Source organism: Typopeltis vanoorti, chromosome 3 (assembly GCF_054136105.1).
Source record: "Typopeltis vanoorti isolate ZY-2024b chromosome 3, IOZ_Tvanoo_1.0, whole genome shotgun sequence".
NCBI lineage: Eukaryota > Metazoa > Arthropoda > Arachnida > Uropygi > Thelyphonidae > Typopeltis > Typopeltis vanoorti.
In genome coordinates this window covers 30,363,117-30,382,500 of record NC_143551.1, presented here as the reverse complement: position 1 = coordinate 30,382,500, position 19,384 = coordinate 30,363,117, and the positions used below count along the sequence as shown (strand labels likewise).

Genomic DNA, 19,384 nt, shown 5'->3' with positions numbered 1-19,384 from the left:
CTAGTACTAAAGCATTTAGCTTACCTTTGTAGTCTTTTTGATTGAGCACCACAGTGGAGCTTCCCTTATCAGCTTTGGTGATTACTATTTTTTTGTTGTTTTTCAATTCTTGTAGGGCTGCATATTCGTTTTTGGATAAGTTGGTTTTTGGAGGTTTGGCTTTAGTCAGAACACCGACTACATCCAGTCTTACGCTGTTGGCAATATGGTTAGGCAGGTTGCGAATTCCACGCTCTATTTGGATCATGATTTCTTCCGCAGGTATCCTTTTAGGAGCTAGGGCGAAATTGTGACCACGTGAAAGTGCGGTGAGTGCTTCAGGCTTTAAAACTGCCGACGAGAGGTGGACTACAGTGCTGTGGTAAGGAAGTAGAATTCTTCGTCAGGTTTTCGTATTTTTTCACGTGCCGACTACGTATTATTTCGAATTCTTTTCTTGCCGATGAGCAAATTACCGCGCAAATTAAGCAAAGCAAATTAAGAGAACAAATTACCGCGATGCGCGTTCTCCTTGCCGACGAAAACAAAACCTTATGGGCGCTAGAGGAAGAGCTTTCGAATACACTCGGCCGTGATCTATGGTCAATACTTCATGACATCTCATGCTCATCGGCAAGAAAAGAATTCGAAAAAATATGTAGATATTTGCTGTCCTGCCTGTTTGGCCAAAGTAGGACAATTTACAGATGCAAGTGACCTGGTATACACCATTTAGGTCTAGGGGAAGTGATTGGTCTTTAGTGGAGTGGATAAGGAATGCAAATTTTCTATATGGTCTGTAACAAGAGGTCAAGTGATGTTTTTTTTAGGATTTTGTTGATTTTTTCTGAGATACCTCAGATGTAGGGAATGGTGATGGATTTAGAGTAATCTTTTTTGTGAAAGGGGGTGGGTTGTGGATAACTGGTTTTGGTATTTTGGGGATTTTTTAGGGGGTAGCCATTGGCTGAGAAAGTGTTAAGGATGTGATTTAGTTCAGTGGTTAGGGCTTGGTCATTTGAACAGATTAGTTTAGCCCTGTTGAATAGTGTCTTAATAACTCCATATTGTTGTGAGGGGAGGTGGTGGGTTTGTTGGTGAATGTATCTGCCTGTATGGGTGGGTTTTCTATAAACTGAGAAAATCAAGGTTCCATCAGGTTGGCAGGTGACTAGTGTGTCTACGAAGGGGAGGCTATTGTTTTCCTCTTTTTCCAGGGTGAACTTGATTCTAGGGTGTTTGGTTGTTTAAGTGTGTTAAGAAGGAGAAGGGTGTATCCAGGCCATGTGGCCAAATAGCTAACACATGATCAACGTAGCGAAGCCATATGGTAGGTTTTTGTGAGGCAGAGTTTAAGGCTTTCTCTTCAAAAGTCTCCATAAAGAAGTTGCCCAAGGGTGGGGAAAGTGGTGAGCCCATGGCTATCCCCTCTATCTGTTTGTAGAATTTTTCCTGCCAAACGAAATAGCCCGAGTTCATTGTGAACTGAAATAGGGCTGAGATATTGGGAGGAAATTTAGCTTGGAATAGCTCTAAAGTTTCTTTGAGGGAGACATTTGTGAATAAGGAGGAGACGTCAAAACTGACCATTATGTCAGTATGTTGGAGTGTAAGGTTTTCTATACTGGCTTTGAAATGGGCTGAGTTTTTTTATGTGTGATGGTGTGTTGCCAGTATAGTGTGTGAGCTCTTTGGCCAAATGTTTAGCTAATTTGTATGTGGGGGAATCAATGCCATCCACTATGGGACGTAATGGCACATTTTCTTTATGTTTGGGAGCCCATATATACGGAGGGGGGGGGGGGATCTAGAGTTATATGGTTTTAGTCTGTCAGTAATCTCCACAGGCCAAGAAGTAACCTTCTTATGGAGCCTATGGAGTTTTCTAATTCGTGAGTTGGTGGGATTGTATTCAGTGGGGAGGTAAGTACCACAGTGGCACAATACCACAGTACCACATATTGGAAAGTATATATTAAAGTTGATTTAATTTACATTTCTAGTGTACACTGTCAATTCCTTAAGGAATTTATTATCAAAAAAAAGTAAAAAATACAGAAGAAATATAACTTTTCTTAATTTGGGCTTTCTTTAACAATGGTTATGACACTGAGTTTTGGAAGCACATCAGTATATAAGGATGTGAAAACTCTTTTAATTCAAAAAAAAAAAAAAAAAAAAGTGTACACAGACAAGCTTGGTAAGCCATGAAAAATTAAACACAGCAAAGAAACACTTCCTCAAAAGGAGAAGTGGTGTGAACAATTAAAAGTGAAGAAAGTAAACAAAATATAAACATACAAAACCTTGTTTACAGTGTAACAGTCATTATGATTCAAAAGATATATTTCGGTGATTACACCACATTTTTTTTTATTCAGTTATATAAAACACTGAAATAATAGTTCCCGACAAGTTTCGTAAATCGTAGGATTTACATCTTCAGGGGGTAAATAGTATAACTTAAAGTTTAAACAAGAGAATTAATAAATACAAATCATAATCGTTTGGCTATTCATAAAACTCAAATAACAGAATGCCTTCTGTTATTTGAGTTTTATAAATAGCCAGACTCAAATAACAGATTATAAAACTCAAATAACAGAATGCCTTCTGTTATTTGAGTTTTATGAATAGCCAGACGATTATGATTTGTATTTATTAATTCTCTTGTTTAAACTTTAAGTTATACTATTTACCCCCTGAAGATGTAAATCCTACGATTTACAAAACTTGTCGGGAACTATTATTTCAGTGTTTTATATAACTGAATAACTGAATAAAAAAAAATGTGGTGTAATCACCGAAATATATCTTTTGAAACAATTAGCCACAGAAGTCTATGCCTGCAGCCATTATGATTATCATAGTCAGAAAAATTATTATTGGCTAAATTTATTTATTTTTTTTTTTAAAGAATGCTAGATATGAGAGTCATTTCAAAAATTCTGCAGACTGCACATTGCATGTCCAGTAAAATGTAGCCAGACTCTGAGTAAATATATTTCACATATTTCTTTTCTTTTCTGGTATTTATTGTTGTTTTGCAATGCAACTTCAAACTTCAGGAAGAAGCTAACTCAGGTCAGACATCACAATGACCAGACTTTGTACAAAGCCCAAAAAACCCATTTCATGTTAAATATCCAATCTCATGGATGACAAGTGCTTTCTAACCCCCCCCCCCCAAACCACCATACAGTCCTGATGTGAGTCAACTAGACTTCAAGATTTTCTCTAATTTGAAAGAGCCACTCTGATGAAAATGATTCACTATCATTGATGAGATTTTTGCTGAAGTGACTTATCAAACAGAGGTTCATGGAAATAGAATACAAGAATTACCTTAACATTGGTCAGCAATGATAAGGCACAATGATTTATACTGAAGGGTCGGTAAATGTGTTTTGTTGGTTTAGCAACAGAAATGCATGTGCAGAACTTATGAAATGATCCTCGTATAAGTTCTGCACACACGGCACTCTTGCTGTGTGGAATTCTCCCATTATTTTCTTTCTCCGTTTAGGCATTGCTACTCCTCAATGTATAATCACCAACTGGATTATTTAAAGCAAGCCCACATTAAAGAAAGATAGAAAGGCATGTTTCTTCTATACTTTTACTCATATCTTTACTGACATTTTTTTATAAACTTTATATTGGATTGAGTAGGTTAGGTCTAATAGGAATCCTCTAATAAGCTGAAAGCTTTTTACAGGATTTAAAAAAAATTAAATTTAAATTTAAAAAACGTTTTTTAAGCTGAAAGCTTTGTTAATTTGTAAAATGTTTCAAAAAAAGGAACATTATGAACCTTCAGATAGTTACTGGACATAACTTTAAACAATATATAATAAGCAGCATACAAATGTGTGCATTACAAAGTGTGAAACCTTGTATCAAACCAGCACCACCCAACTTGTTCAGCCTATTCAAATGTTCTAGAAGTTACTATAAAATTCATTACTAATAACTTTTTCTCATCTACAAAGAGCTAAACACCTCTTAATAAATCTGTTATAATACCATACAGGCTGGGCTGCTCAAGACAGAGTCCTGTGGAATGCTCCCAACTTCTATTTCCTCCTTTTAGACAACGATCCTCAATATACAACTTTTTGATCTATCAGACTGCCAATCTCCACTCTACTAGCCAAACCAGAATTCAAATTAAATACCAATTTGTCATGTGGCAAACTGTCAAAGATTTTTGAAAAATTAAGAAATATTAGTTATACCTTCACCTTAACTATCACTGTTACCATAAAAGTTAACTAAATTACTAATAGAAAGTTGTATGCAGGAATGGTGCAAAAATTAGATAAACTCTGAATGTACATATTTCGCTGTAGTTACCCAATCTCATCATCTTCCAGGCTGCTATTATATAAAGGGGAAACAGAGTACCACAAAAATTAAAGTTCACAAAATTAATTACCTGACGCATTATCAACCAACAAGTGATCAACTCATTACAGTGAACAACCCATGCATTTGATTTATATATCAACTCTACACTATCGACCAATAATTGTCTGGACACTAGCAATTCACAATTGATACCAGCAGGCAAACACTAATATCGGGTATGTCCACCTTTGGCTTTGATCACCTCCTGCACCCTTTAAGGGAATCTTTCCACAATATGCAAAAAGATACCAGGTGGAATTTGTCTCCATTCCTCCATCAAAGCAGCACTGAGTTCAGCGACAGATCAAGGACATGCTACTCTAGACCTCAATCACCATTCCAATTTGTCCCACAAATGTTTGATGGGGTTGAGGTCAGGACTCTGCAAAGGCCAGGGCATGCATTTAGCACCCATCTCTTCATACCATTCCACAATAACTGCAGCTTTGTGGCATGGGGTAAAGTCGTCTTGATAGTAACATGGGTCCATTCCATAAAAACTCCAGAGTGTAGGCAGCACCTAATTATCCAGAATATCAAAGTACAGAGCTGCTTGCATGGAACCATGGACAACAACCAGTGGTCCCACTCCAAACCAGCTGAATGCACCCCACACCATTACTCTTCCACACCATCAGACTGGAAACAGGTGAACCTTGATTCATCGCTCCAGAGTGTCATTTTCCACTGGTCAATTTTCCAGTTCCCATGCTCTTTGCACCAGGCCGGACAAGTCACCTTGTTCATTGTTGTGATGTCCAGCTTGTGTGCCACTGCTCTTCCATGGAAACCCAGTAAATGGAGTTCTTTTCATACAGTATTAATGCTCACCATGATGTTACTGGCACTCTGAACTCAAAATGGATGGTCTGTGCTGATTGTAGCCAGTTTTTGCATGCCACTCATTTTAATACTCTCCTGTCCCTGTCAGTCATTTTCGGTGGCTGCCCTAGGTGTGATGCCAGAATGTCTCCATTTGTTGATCATTTGTGATTGATTTTTGATGCTCCAGTTGAGCAGCAATGGCACATATGGACATGCCATCAATGTGACGACCCACAATGACACCTCTAAGTAACTGAGTTCACTTCATGTTGCCATACCACCTGTGTTCAATTGCTATGATGAAATACTGCTTCCTACTATCTATCTGTACACCAGTTTTTATGTTATTAATAAACATGGAATGTTCCATAACTTCAAATAACAGGAGTGTCTGTACAAATATTGGTTGATAGTGTATTTGTTGCATACTAATTGTTGTATTCTTAGTACCTCTATAGTACAGATGGAAGAACATAAACTCTTTGGTAGAAAAAAAACAACAACAAAGACTCAAGTTTGATACTTGTTACAATGTAAGGGATCTTCATATGGACTTTTTCAACTAAAGGCAAGTTATTCAGTTTCAAAAACTCAGGTTTTTCCTCTTGCAAAACAGGTAAACTGATCACAGAACATATTAACAGAAAAAAACATGTTTGGGGTGGAATGTTTGGTGCAGGGTAAAGTGGCCTGCACAATGAGTTCATGGAGATATGAAATAATTTTGAGATATTGTTAGTGTAGTCCAGGGTTTCCCAAATTGTGTTCCGCAGAAAGTGAATAAGTGTTCCGTGATGTCAATGAAAATGCCATGCATTTTTAAACATGGAAGTAATTCGGGAAAGGGAATACCACTGTTTATGACTAGTCATAAAAACTGCCTGCAAGCCGATTACAACAATGGGCAGCATATCCTCTGTTCTCAAAACTGAACGAAATAACATCTGTATTGCAAATGTCAGTGACCAAGCCGCATATTTTTAAACATGGAAATATTCATGAAGTATCATTAATTTTCACACATCGAAATCTTTCGAATTCGGAAAAGGGAATACCGCTGTTTATGACCGGTCATAAAAATTGCCTGCAAGCCAATTACAACAATGGGCGGCATATCCTCTGTTCTCAAAACTGAATGAAATAACATCTGTGTTGCAAATGTTAGTGACCAATCAGCAAGGAAGTATAAAGAAAATTTTTCCACTGAAATTGAAGATCAACGTAGTCTGTATCCGGTTCTCAATTCCAGTAATACTGAATACTTTCTTCACAAGTTCATATTGTAGGGTGAAAGTGCTTGTTTCGAAACCATAGTGAAATGATTTTTTAAAAGTAATAGGACTACTGCTTTAAATTTTGATATGAATAAGAGACAAATGACTTTGCTTAATTTTGGTGTTAAGAAATCTCTTATTGAAGATGTTTGTGATGCAACAGATAATGATTCATCCACCTCCAGCCTACAAAATGATCTCCAGGATGTAAAAAAGGAGGGGAAAACTACCAGCACACAGGAGAAAAAGTCTGCATTCACTCGTAAGTACTTATAATAATATTATAAATTTTTAGTGATCAGAATGGGATATGACAATGAAAATCAGCACAAATTAATTTAATAATGTTGCCCTGAGGAAACTACAATATGCTACAAGATTTCATTAGTCCAGTGATTGATAACTGATTTAAATGTAATTTTATATTTGTCAGCATGTCACACTGTATACATAAGTGTGCTAATACTCTTTATGATTATGCCATAAATAATTATTAATATATTACAAAATAACCAAGGTGTTCCGTGAAAATTTTAGTTGTGAAGTGTTCCATCGTAGGAAAAATCTGGGAAACGCTGGTGAAGCCTATGTCTCCAAGATCATGTTGTTTGATCAAGGTTTTCTAACATCATGCAGCTTCATTCCCTGGTTATGATTAAGTATACTCTGTAACAAAATAATCTCTGCTGATTCTTGGAATGGTTCCCTATAACAAAATTTTGTTCTGACTGAATGCTGTAATTACTAATGTATTTTATCATATCATAATCGTTTATCATTGTATTATGTCATTACTATCCTGTCATGCTATTCCATTTGTATTAGTAACTAACCCTGTTATGTACTAAACCATCTAATTTTATTAAAGGAGTGCTTAAGGGTCAAAGCTATATAACTGAGAGGAGACCACCACATAGCCTTTAAAGGAATGCGGAGAACCGACCAGGGCTTCTGACCTAATGTCCAATTATTACCTTCTGGTGGTGCACCCTGTTGTGTATCTACATGGATGCTGAAGGAACGAGGATGGGCTGCCAATTTGGGATTTGCCGACCAAATTGTATTCTTATTGGCTTAAACCAAAATACAAAATGATGGTACAACATGACAAAATTTCATGCCGGCTGAAGCGTCACCCAGTTAAACAAGGTCCCCGTTGTTTTCGCCAGGGAACCAGGGCGAACAGCAAAAAGTCAGCTACTGGAACAAATCTGAAAACACACCCCAACTCAACATCACCAGAGTTAAAGATCAGTACTATCAACATAAGAAGCCTGAATGGCAAAGAAATGGAGCTAGATGAGGAATTAGATAAGTAGCAGATCAACATAATTGGGGTTACTGAAGCTGTATAACTGAGAGGAGACCTCCACATAGCCTTTAAAGGAATGCGGAGAACCGACCAGGGCTTCTGACCTAATGTCCAATCCTCACCTTCTCGTGGTGCACCCTGTTGGGTATCTACTTTGATACTGAACGAAAGAGGATGGGCTGGCAATTTGGGATTTAACCGACCAAATTGTATTCTTATTGGTTAAACCAAAATAAAAAATGATGGTACAACATGACAAAATTTCATGCCGGCTGGGGCGTCACCCAGTTAAACAAGGCCCCCGTTGTTTTCGCCAGGGAACCAGGACGAACAGCGAAAAGTCAGCTACTGGAACAAATCTGAAAACACACCCCAACTCAACATCACCAGAGTTAAAGATCGGTACTATCAATGTAAGAAGCCTGAATGGCAAAGAAATGGAGCTAGATGAGGAATTAGATAAGTACAAGATCGACATAATAGGGGTGACTGAAACAAAAAAGACCAAAACTGGTGAGATCTTTCTGAGCAATAAATACAAAATGTTATATTCAGGCAATGACAATCAAGGAAAAGAAGGAGTAGCCATAGTATTCAACACAAAATATGAGGCTAATCTTCTTGAATGGCAGTCAGTCTCAAGTAGAGTAATGTGGGCAAATATGAGAATGGGGAACTGGACAATGAGACTTATTTGTGCCTATGGTCCCACAGAAGGTTCTACTAAGGTAGAAGTGGAGGAATTTTTTGAGGCTTTAGAAAAAGCAACTGACACAATGAAAAAGGAAAAGTTGGTCCTTGTTGGGGATCTAAATAGCAGAGTAGGAAATGATTGTGAGACAATAAAAATATTTTGGGAAAATTTGGAGAAAAGAGCAAAGCTAATAATAATGGCAAATATCTGTTGGATTTCTGCTCAGGACATGGACTGGTTATTACTAACACCATGTCCCAACATAAAAATGTGCACAAATTCACATGGAGAGAAGAGGCTAGGAATAAGAAAAGTCTCATTGACTATGTTATTGTTGATAGTGATGTTTTCTCCCTGGTACAGGACACCAGAGTGTACAGAGGATTTGAAATTGGAAGCGATCATTATTTAGTCTTGAGCAGGATAAAATTGAATTTCATATTGAAAAGAATAACATGTAAGAAAGTTTTAAAGCGAATAAAAGTTGAGCAGCTCTCAGATGTGAACTGTAGACTAAAATACAGAAAGATTATTGAAAAGAAAATGAAAGAATTTGAGAACAGGAATCAAACCTTGGAGATTCAGTGGCAAACTCTGAAGAAAACATTGATTGATTCTGCCAGAGAGGCATGTGGTGAGGTTGTGTGCAAGGATAAAAAAATCAGAACTCCCTGGTGGACACAGGAAGTTAAAGAGGCAGTGAAGGAAAAGAAGGAAGCATATCAAAAGTTCCTGGCAAATAAGTCAGCTTTTACTCTTACAGAATACAGAGACAAATGTAAGAAAGCTAAACACTGTGTAAAACTAGCTAAACAAAAGTCATGGGAGGACTTTGGCAAGAACATAGAAAATAAATATCAAGGTGGTGGTAAGATATTCTGGAGGTTGTTGAAGAAGCTTAGAAATGGAGCAAAGAGTGTTGTAAAAGGAGTTAGAGATGATATAGGTGACATGAAAATGGGAGAAAAAGATATCCTTGAAGTATAAAGTAATTACTTAGAAAAATTGCTAAATGAAACAAGCAGTGATGACAGCACAGTGGTAAAAAACACTCAACAGGCGTGCAGTCAGGAATACATATACGTACTTGAAGTAGAAAAAGCCATCAAAGGCCTGAAATGTGGAAAAGCAGCAGGAGTAGATAATATTCGGCCAGAAATGATGAAGTATGGTGGTATAAAAGTCTTACAGTGGCTGCACTGCATAGTTCAGAAAGCCTGGACTGAAGGACGAATTCCTGATGATTGGAGTAGAGCTCTCATAGTACCCATATATAAAAAGGGAAATAAAACTGAATGTGAGAATTACAGAGGTATTTCCCTACTGAGTGTTCCTGGCAAGATCTATGAAAGTATACTTGAGAAACGGTTGAGAAGAATTGTGGAAGAAAAGCTTGGTGAAGAACAAGCTAGATTCAGGCCAAATAGAGGCTGTCAGGATCAGATCTTCACTTTATGACAAATAGTCGAGAAAGCATGGGAATATAACAAAGATCTGTATTTAAGTTTTGTCGATTTGGAAAAGGCATATGACAAGGTGCCAAGAGAGAAGCTATTCAATACGCTGCAGTTATATGGTGTCAATGGGGCATTATATCAAGAAATACTTAGTCTTTATTTGAGTTGTAAGTCAGCAGTTAGAATTGAAGGAAGTACAGGGAGATGGTTTAATGTTAAATCTGGTGTGAGACAAGGATGTACATTATCCCCTCTGTTATTCATTATCTATATGGATCACATTATGAAGGAAAGTGGTATTAAACCAGATATAAAAATTGGAGATGTTAATGTCAGCTCTTTGCTTTATGCGGACAATGCTATACTTATCAATAAATCTGCTACGAGTCTGAAAGATTCCTTGACTAAATTGAATAACTGTTGTAATAGATATGGTATGAAGGTCAGCAATAAAAAGACAAAGACAATGAATATAGGCAGAATCGTTGAAAATGTCAACTGCATTGTGAACAGAGAACCTGTGAAACAAGTAAAACATTTCAGCTATGTAGGCACGATTTTTAGTGAAGATGGTAAATTAAATATAGAAATAGACAACAGAATCAGCAAAGCTGGTATGGTGGGAAGTCAATTGAATAAATTCATATGGAAGAAGAGAGAAATTAGTCGGAACACTAAATTAGCTGTATACAAGACAGTGTTCAAACCAGTTTTAATTTATGGATCTGAGAGCTGGGTCAGAAGTAAAACACTTGAAGAAAGACTAGAGACCGCAGATATGAGAGTCCTGAGAAAGATTAGAGGCGTGAACAGATGGCATCAATGGTAATATCATATTAAAAATGAGGATATTAGGAGAGAACTTGACATTGTCAGCATCCAGGAATGCGTTAGCAGAGCTAATCTCAGGTGGTATGGTCACTTAAATAGAATGGGAGAGGAAAGATTAGCAAAACAAGTGTTCTCTGCCAGGCTGGCATGAAAAAGATAGAGGAAGACCAAGATATAGGTGGATTGATACAGTACAAAGTGCCTTAGACAATAGAAATATAAGATCTGATAATGTTGGAGTCTTGGCAAGTAACAGACTGATTTGGAGGAAAATTGTAGATAGGAAGTTAGTAATGATGTAAATTTTTCATGTAGTACTGTCATATCCTGTACACCCCTTGAGGGTACATGGCAGGAATTTGATGATGATGATGATGAAACAAAAAAGACAAAAACTGGTGAGATCTTTCTGAGCAATAAATACAAAATGTTATATTCAGGCAATGAAAATCAAGGAAAAGAAGGAGTAGCCATAGTATTCAACACTAAATACGAGACTAATCTTCTTGAATGGCAGTAAGTCTCAAGTAGAGTGATGTGGACAAATATGAGAATGGGGAACTGGACAATGAGACTTATTTGTGCCTATGGTCCCACAGAAGGTTCTACTAAGGTAGAAGTGGAGAAATTTTTTGAGGCTTTAGAAAAAGCAACTGACACAATGAAAAAGGAAAAGTTGGTCCTTGTTGGGGATCTAAATAGCAGAGTAGGAAATGATTGTGAGACAATAAAAATATTTTGGGAAAATTTGGAGAAAAGAGCAAAGCTAATAATAATGGCAAATATCTGTTGGATTTCTGCTCAGGACATGGACTGGTTATTACTAACACCATGTTCCAACATAAAAATGTGCACAAATTCACATGGAGAGAAGAGGCTAGGAATAAGAAAAGTCTCATTGACTATGTTATTGTTGATAGTGATGTTTTCTCCCAGGTGCAGGACACCAGAGTGTACAGAGGATTTGAAATTGGAAGCGATCATTATTTAGTCTTGAGAAGGATAAAATTGAATTTCATATTGAAAAGAATAACATGTAAGAAAGTTTTAAAGCGAATAAAAGTTGAGCAGCTCTCAGATGTGAACTGTAGACTAAAATGCAGAAAGATTATTGAAAAGAAAATGAAAGAGTTTGAGAACAGGAATCAAACCTTGGAGATTCAGTGGCAAACTCTGAAGAAAACATTGATTGATTCTGCCAGAGAGGCATGTGGTGAGGTTGTGTGCAAGGTTTTGAATGGAGAACCTGTGGAACAGTAAAACATTTCAGCTACTTAGGCACGATTTTTAGTGAAGATGGTAAATTAAATACGGAAATAGACAACAATCAACAAAGCTGGTATGGTAGGAAGTCAATTGAATAAATTCATATGAAATAAAAGAGAAATTAGCTGTATATAAGACAGTGTTCAAACCAGTCTTAACTTATGGATTTGAGAGCTGGGTCAGAAGTAAAACACTTGACCAAAGACTGCAGATATGAGAGTCCTGAGAAAGATTATGGGTGTGAACTGATGGCATCAATGGCAATGTCATATTAAAAACGAGGGTATTAAGAAAGAACTTGACATTGTCAGCATCCAGGAATGCATTAGCAGAACTAATCTCAGGTAGTATGGTCAAGGAAAGATTAGCAAAACAAGTGTTCTCTGCCAGGCTGGCATGAAAAAGACAGAGGAAGACCAAGATATAGGTGGATTGATACAGTACAAAGTGCCTTAGACAATAGAAATATAAGATCTGATAATGTTGGAGTCTTGGCAAGTAACAGACTGATTTGGAGGAAAATTGTAGATAGGAAGTTAGTAATGATGTAAATTTTTCATGTAGTAATATCATATCCTGTACACCCCTTGAGGGTACATGGCAGGAATTTGATGATGATGATGAATTTTATTAAAAAGTATATGTATATAAACACAATATATAATAGAAAATTACGTTAAAGCTAGATGTAATAATACGCACGCAACCACTCAAACTTTAAAAATGCTGGGTCAATTATGTAATAACACTGATATGCAGTGTCTACAAAAAGTTGGCATATTCAGCAAATGAACTAAACATGCAGCAAACTGTCAACAGATTGATTACTCTGGTCCTTGAACTTAAAAATACACACTTTTCAGTGTATTTCTGAGAAATCTAAAAGTGTAAAAGGTCCCAAAAGAAACAAGAAAACACCATCAGTAAATGTTCTTGCACATGTTTACACAAAAAGTGGCAACTCATACCTTTATCTTCAATTATGCTTTAATACAAGCACATTGTTTCTTTATAACTAAAGCAGGTATCAAAAGATTAATTATTTATCACACAGACTTCAACTTAACAAGTGATGAAACCAAATACAACTATTTTGAATGTTACTGTGCTTTACTTGGCAGCTATCAGTTCCATAAACACAATGTATGGTTTCTTTCCAATCTTCAATCACAAAAAAATTACCAACACTGAAGGTACAATAACTTCTCAATAGGAACTTAAATATGAATCCAAAGAAAATCACCATGTCCCTTTCCATTCTCCTCTTGCCATTCCTTTTTTTTTACTACCAACCAGCCTCTCTCTCTCTCAACCCTCCCACAACTCTTCACTTTATATCACAATACAGTGTAGTCTGTATTCTTTATAACTTGTGAATGCATAAATGACATTGCAACAGGCAGGTATCACAAACAGCAAAAATAAGTTTAATAATGCAAACAGGATACATTTAACAGTGGTACAATCAAGATGATGTTTCTTTTCCACTTGGTCTATTTCATATGGTCACCAGAAAAGTATTTTAATTCCAACAATACAATGATCTTGCTGGTTCTCCATGGCTGCTAAATGAACGGTTCCTATCAGTGACTTGTGAGGCACGTGACTAGGCTTAACAGCATCGCTGGTCATCTATCAACAGCAAAACCATGAGTACTGTTGCTCCTACATTCTTCTCACAAGAGAATATCGTTTTGACAAATAAAATCTTATTAACATAATTTCTGTACACATCTTTTATTTAAATTTTTAATTAACTGAACAACAAGAAAATCATCTATAAACTCATGTAAAGATTATTAAATGAATTTAAATGTATTTGCAATGTAGATGGGGTCTCTTAAGGAATAAAGCAAATAACTGGGAGGAGACCTCCACATTGCCTTTCAGGAATGCACAGAACCAAAATTGGGATTTCTGACCTAATATCCAATCCTCAGCTACACATACCTCATTAGTAGCTATTTACTGGGTACTGAATGAAAATGAACGAGAATGGACTCGCAAATTTGGACTTACCAACAAAATTGCACTTACTCTCTATTGGCTTAAACTACAAATGCATATGATGATGATGCAACATGATGAGAATTCATGTCAGCTGGTGTATTTCCCTGTTAAATAAGGCCACCACTGTTTTCATAAGTGAACCAAAGTAAACAGTAAAAAAGTCAGCTATTGGAACAAGCTCTAAATCAACATATAGAAGAATAAACCCAATATCAAAAGAACTGAAGACAGGAATCATCAATATAAGAGTATTAATGGCACTGAGACAAATAAAAATAGGCAAGATCTTACTAAATAAGAAATATAGAATGTTATATTCAGGCAATGATAAAGAAAAGGAAAGGAAGGGGTAGGATAGCATTCAATACCAAACATGAAGAATTACTTCTTGATTGGCGAGTTAGTTATGTGGGCAAAGTTAAAATAGGAAAATGGACAATGAATCTTTGTGCTTATGGTCCCACAGAAAGATCTAAGAAGAGGAACTTTTCAAGTTGCTACAACACGCAACTGACATAAAGAAATGGAAAAAGTGGTACTTGTTGGAAAGCTAAACAGCAGAGTAGGTCTTTAGTATAGAATTACTACCAATGACTCATCGTGTATTATCATGGTGGTAGTAGTGGACTCCATGGAGGTTCACTACTACTAATAATAATAATACTATACTGCATACTACTCACCAGACTTCATAAAATTTAAGTTTAGCCGGATAATAATATACAACCTTTCATCTGGAATTAGCAGCTCAAAAGACTTATTTGGTCACATATGTCACTTATGACATGTAACTAAATGAGGTTACATATGAGGAGAATGCCAAGGGCCTAATAATCAGGACTGTTGCCTGTAAGGGTGCAGAGCAACCAACATCCCAAACACTTACATGTTAACGAAGGCAGCAAAAGCAAATTGTTTTTGATGCAATTAAGCATTGGAAGCATTGGAAAAAATGTACCTGGGATTAGGCTATATGCATAGAATATATAGGGTAACTGGCATCCTGTATGTTAAATTTAATCACAACACAGACATTGCTTTTCATAATCACTGCAATTACAAGATTCTAAGTGATCTATTATTTTTAAATAAATAAATATAATATGTTTCACTTGATAATTCTCATACCTTATTTATTTCATGAATTAGGATATCTTCTCCTTGTTCTTGAGCTACAAAAATAATGAAAATAATTAAAATAGGAACATACACACATAATTTTCTTCTAAAATATTCATAAGTTCAGTTTATAATGTAATACATATATTGTCAAAAGCAGTCTTAGTCTTACCTAATCTGTCTATATCTTAGAACTTTAAGTAGTGTACTGTTAAATTTCCACCACATACTTAGTTGAAATTATCATACTATATCACTTCAGTTCTGCTAATGCGACATGAATTGGTCAATAATAATGCCAAATTTCTTTCTAATAGTTATTTGGTGTTTGTTACCATTACTAATGCTCATAATAAATCCCACAAGGTCACTTCAGAACAAAAAAATTACTCTATTAATAATAAAACATCATAAGATCAATTTTTCTCACTTTAAGTATTTTATTTCTAATCAAGTCTCAGATACATATGTAAGTACTAGCATGAATATAGTTCTGTACACAGCTATAGTCAACTATAACAAAATTGCTCACTATAACAAACTAGTGAATATAACTAAATGCTATTCTAAAGGTCACTTTGGCAAGTTATCCATTGTAATAGACTATTTCTGAAGTTAATCAGAAATAGTCCCACATGTTAGCAAATAAAAAATTGCAAAAGCAATCCAGGTGCCAACATTAGTAGTGACCATAATAACCTTGTCTTAATGAAAACAGAACTGAAACATAGGAAACAAATCCAAAGATACAAACCAATAAGATGGAATCTTGAAAAATTAAAGAGTAAAGGAATAAAGAGAGGATACCAAGAGGCAACTGATCATAACATTCCAGAAAACATAAATAGTCAGAATAATATTGAAAACCAATGGAATATGATTAAAGAGTTAATTACAAATTCATCAAATCAATTATTGAAAAATGCAGAAAAAGAAAAAAGAAAACATCAGATAACAGATGAAATACTTGGCCTTATGGATGAAAGAAGAAAATATAAAAATGCTATTAATATAATTACGGCTATTACAGCCTGTTTTTTTTTAGGAGTGTCCCTTATTTTAATACATTGGCTAACAATACTCAAAAAAGGGGTATATATATATATATATATATATATTTTTTTTTTTAGGGCATTATGGGTGAGTATAGAAGGCAATTTATGGCAGAATAAAAGAGGTGGAAAAATTTTGTACATACCTTGTTTTTGGTTCTATGATGCCTTCCAATTCCAAGATCCTGCTGAAGGTTGTTTATAAACGGGGGGAAGGAACATGGGGGTGTTTTGACACGGGAAATAAGTTTGGAAATCAGGGTTACTATTAATAATATATATATAAATATATATATATATATTATTTTGTTTAGGGCTGCATTTTTTGTGGGGGGGAGGGAACGAAGGGGAAGGGTATCCTTATGTGGAAACTGGGATGGACATAAGAATACCCTTCCCCTTTGTTCCCCCCCTCTCTCCCCTCCCCTCACAAAAAATACGGCCCTAAACAAAATAATATTTTGTTTAGGGCCTTATTTCCCAAGTCAAAACACACCCCCATGTTCCTTCCCCTCTTCCCCCCCTGTTTATAAACAACCTTCAGCAGGATCTTGGAATTGGAAGGCATCATAGAACCAAAAACAACGCATGTACAAAATTTTTCCACCTCTTTTATTCTGCCATAAATTGCCTTCTATACTCACCCATAATGCCCTAAAAATATATATATACCCCTTTTTTGAGTATTGTTAGCCAATGTATTAAAATAAGGGACACTCCTAAACAAAAACAGGCTATAATAGCCATAATTATATTAATAGTGTTTAAGAGGAGTAACATGGGAATTTTCCCAGAAACTATACTTAATATAAAAATGCTGTTAAAGTAGATGTGGCCAAATACAAATATCTTAAAAATCAAATTACAAGAAAATGTAGACAAGCCAAAAAAGAATACCTGGAAGAACAGTGTAATAACATAAATGAATTATTTAAAAAAGAAAACATAGAGAAAGCCTATAAAGAAATTAACAAACTGACTTTCAAATTTAATAAGAACAGCAAAAACAATGCCATCAAAGATGAAAATGGAAAATTACTAATAGAATCCGAGGATATATTAATGGAATGGAGGAATTATCTTGAAAATCTCTATAATGGCGCCGAACTTGATGTGATATTGTTGTGTACTGAATAAACTAAGAAAGAAGATTTAACATGAATTATTCAGGAACAACTTTATTTAAATATAGGCAGAGAATGTGGTGTGTTGACTATATACTGGAAAGGTAAATTTTTGTATATAACACTAAATTAGGAGTAAGAAATTGTATAACAAATGAAAGAAAATTGTAACACCTAACCTGTTGTGCATAAGTCAGATAAAGAAATTAATTAAAGTGTTAAATTTATTTAAGAACCCCATTTCATGTGTTATAAGGTAGCAAAACCTGTAAGCCAGAGTCCAAGGGTCATCTTTTGACCATCCAGTGTTACGTATACTGGGGGGGGGGGGGGGGGAGAAGTTATGAGAAAGAGAAACCAGAGCGCTTTCCAAGAAAAACACAACAAGCGCACGTGCGATGTAATAGAGGGAGCTGGACGCTGTGACGTAAACCCATGTGACAGCATTGGCGGGCATCGCGATAGCCGAGAAGAGAAAGAAAACAAAAAGGTCAAGCAAACCCCACTCGAGGCTTTTTTTGGTTCCGGTTTCCTGATCACTCAGACATTGGTCCAGTCCGCACCTACAGAGAAGTTCCAGGTGGTCGTGGGAGGTATGAGGCATCTGTCATAGCGTACCAAGTAGGGCTAGCTATTTCCTTAAACTAGGATAGCTGTGTTATGTCGTGCGACGGAAGAACCAAGTAGATGCCGTCCGTTCTGGCTAAGCTCCTGAGCCATATTGTCCTTCCCACGGAGAATCTAGCTGTACAGTTTGTAGTAGGTGACCAGACGAATAGCAGACTGAGAAGAAATCTTGATGTTCTAGACAAGGCAAGAAGAAAGGAACGAGTGTCATTCCAGTGGCGGTAACGTAGAATCTTCTGATATATTTTTCAGTCGAGGAATTATGTGCTTTCTAGAGAACAATTTTGTGTAGTGGACTTATTTCATGGAACTTTAAGATACTGTCTATAACTTGGCATAGGCCCATTTTGTTTGAGAACTGTCTGCCTAGAAAGGCCATGTTTATTCTGTATGAATTAGTAGTAATGTGTTAGATAATATAACTAGTGACCACGTGAGTGTAGAAAGTGTGATAAGTGTTAATGAGATAATGTTAAGTTGCATATAGAGGTGGCCCAAGCAAGTTTGTTCATGCATTTTGTTTAGTAGTATTGAACCAAAGATCTTACTTGAGAATGATTCAGATTACTTAGTAGCAATGCTTACTTGTATAATTTCTTTTATTAATAAATATGTTTCTTAATACCTGCCTGATCTGATTTAGTATATGAATTCAAACAGCCACTTATAAAATTACTATCGAACTTAGTGGGAAGAACCCACGTGTATGATTAAACAAAGCAGACCATGACTGCATGTAAGAATTTAGTGAACAGAGATTAGATTTTATTATAGTTTAATTATTGTGTATCATTCTGAGAGAGCCATCCTGGATAAGAGTCTCATCTATCCTCGGTATTGGCTGGTGCAGTTAAAATATAAATTTGTCAATGCTTATCAGGTGGACTGTCTCAGAAGATGTGTTAATGGTCACGTCCCATACAAGGACAAAGCCCTAAAATTAAGTAACCTACAAGTGGTTAAACTATAGAGAGGCCAAAGAACTGCTTGTTTAAAAAGGGAAGAGATTTAAGTAAAAGAAACGAAATAAGTATAGAATAAAGTTTAAAAGGGAAAGATATACGAGAATGAAAGATAAAATAAATAAGAAGTTATAACAAATGGCACAGTTGATAGGATTTATATAGTTAGATATAAAAAAACACGATATAACAATATCAGCATAGAAAATCAAAATGAAGATAATCTAGGATCCCCAACAATGAGAGAAGAATTTGATAAAGAATTGTCCAAAATGAGTAAGGGAAAAAGTCCAGGTGTAGACAATATTCCTATAGAACTGCTACAAAATCTAGGTGATGAGACAAAAACCTTACTCTGTCAATTAATAGCCCAAATCTATGATAGAGGAGAAATACCAAAGGAGTTTATGAAATCAACCATAATACCAATACCAAAAAATAA

General features: G+C 35.8%; 1 protein-coding gene across 5 annotated transcripts in view; it reads right to left on the bottom strand.

The window, feature by feature from the left end:
• The window catches only part of Miro (mitochondrial Rho GTPase), a 439,377-nt gene that overhangs the window by 331,893 nt on the left and 88,100 nt on the right, over nucleotides 1-19,384 (bottom strand). For all 5 annotated transcript variants that reach the window (XR_016550640.1, XM_090415513.1, XM_090415514.1 and 2 more), the window contains exon 4: nucleotides 15,187-15,230. Coding sequence is in view for 4 of the 5 variants with exons in the window: in XM_090415513.1 (XP_090271639.1) it covers nucleotides 15,187-15,230 (44 nt within the window). In the remaining variant the exon portion in view is untranslated. The remainder of the gene's footprint in view (nucleotides 1-15,186; nucleotides 15,231-19,384) is intronic.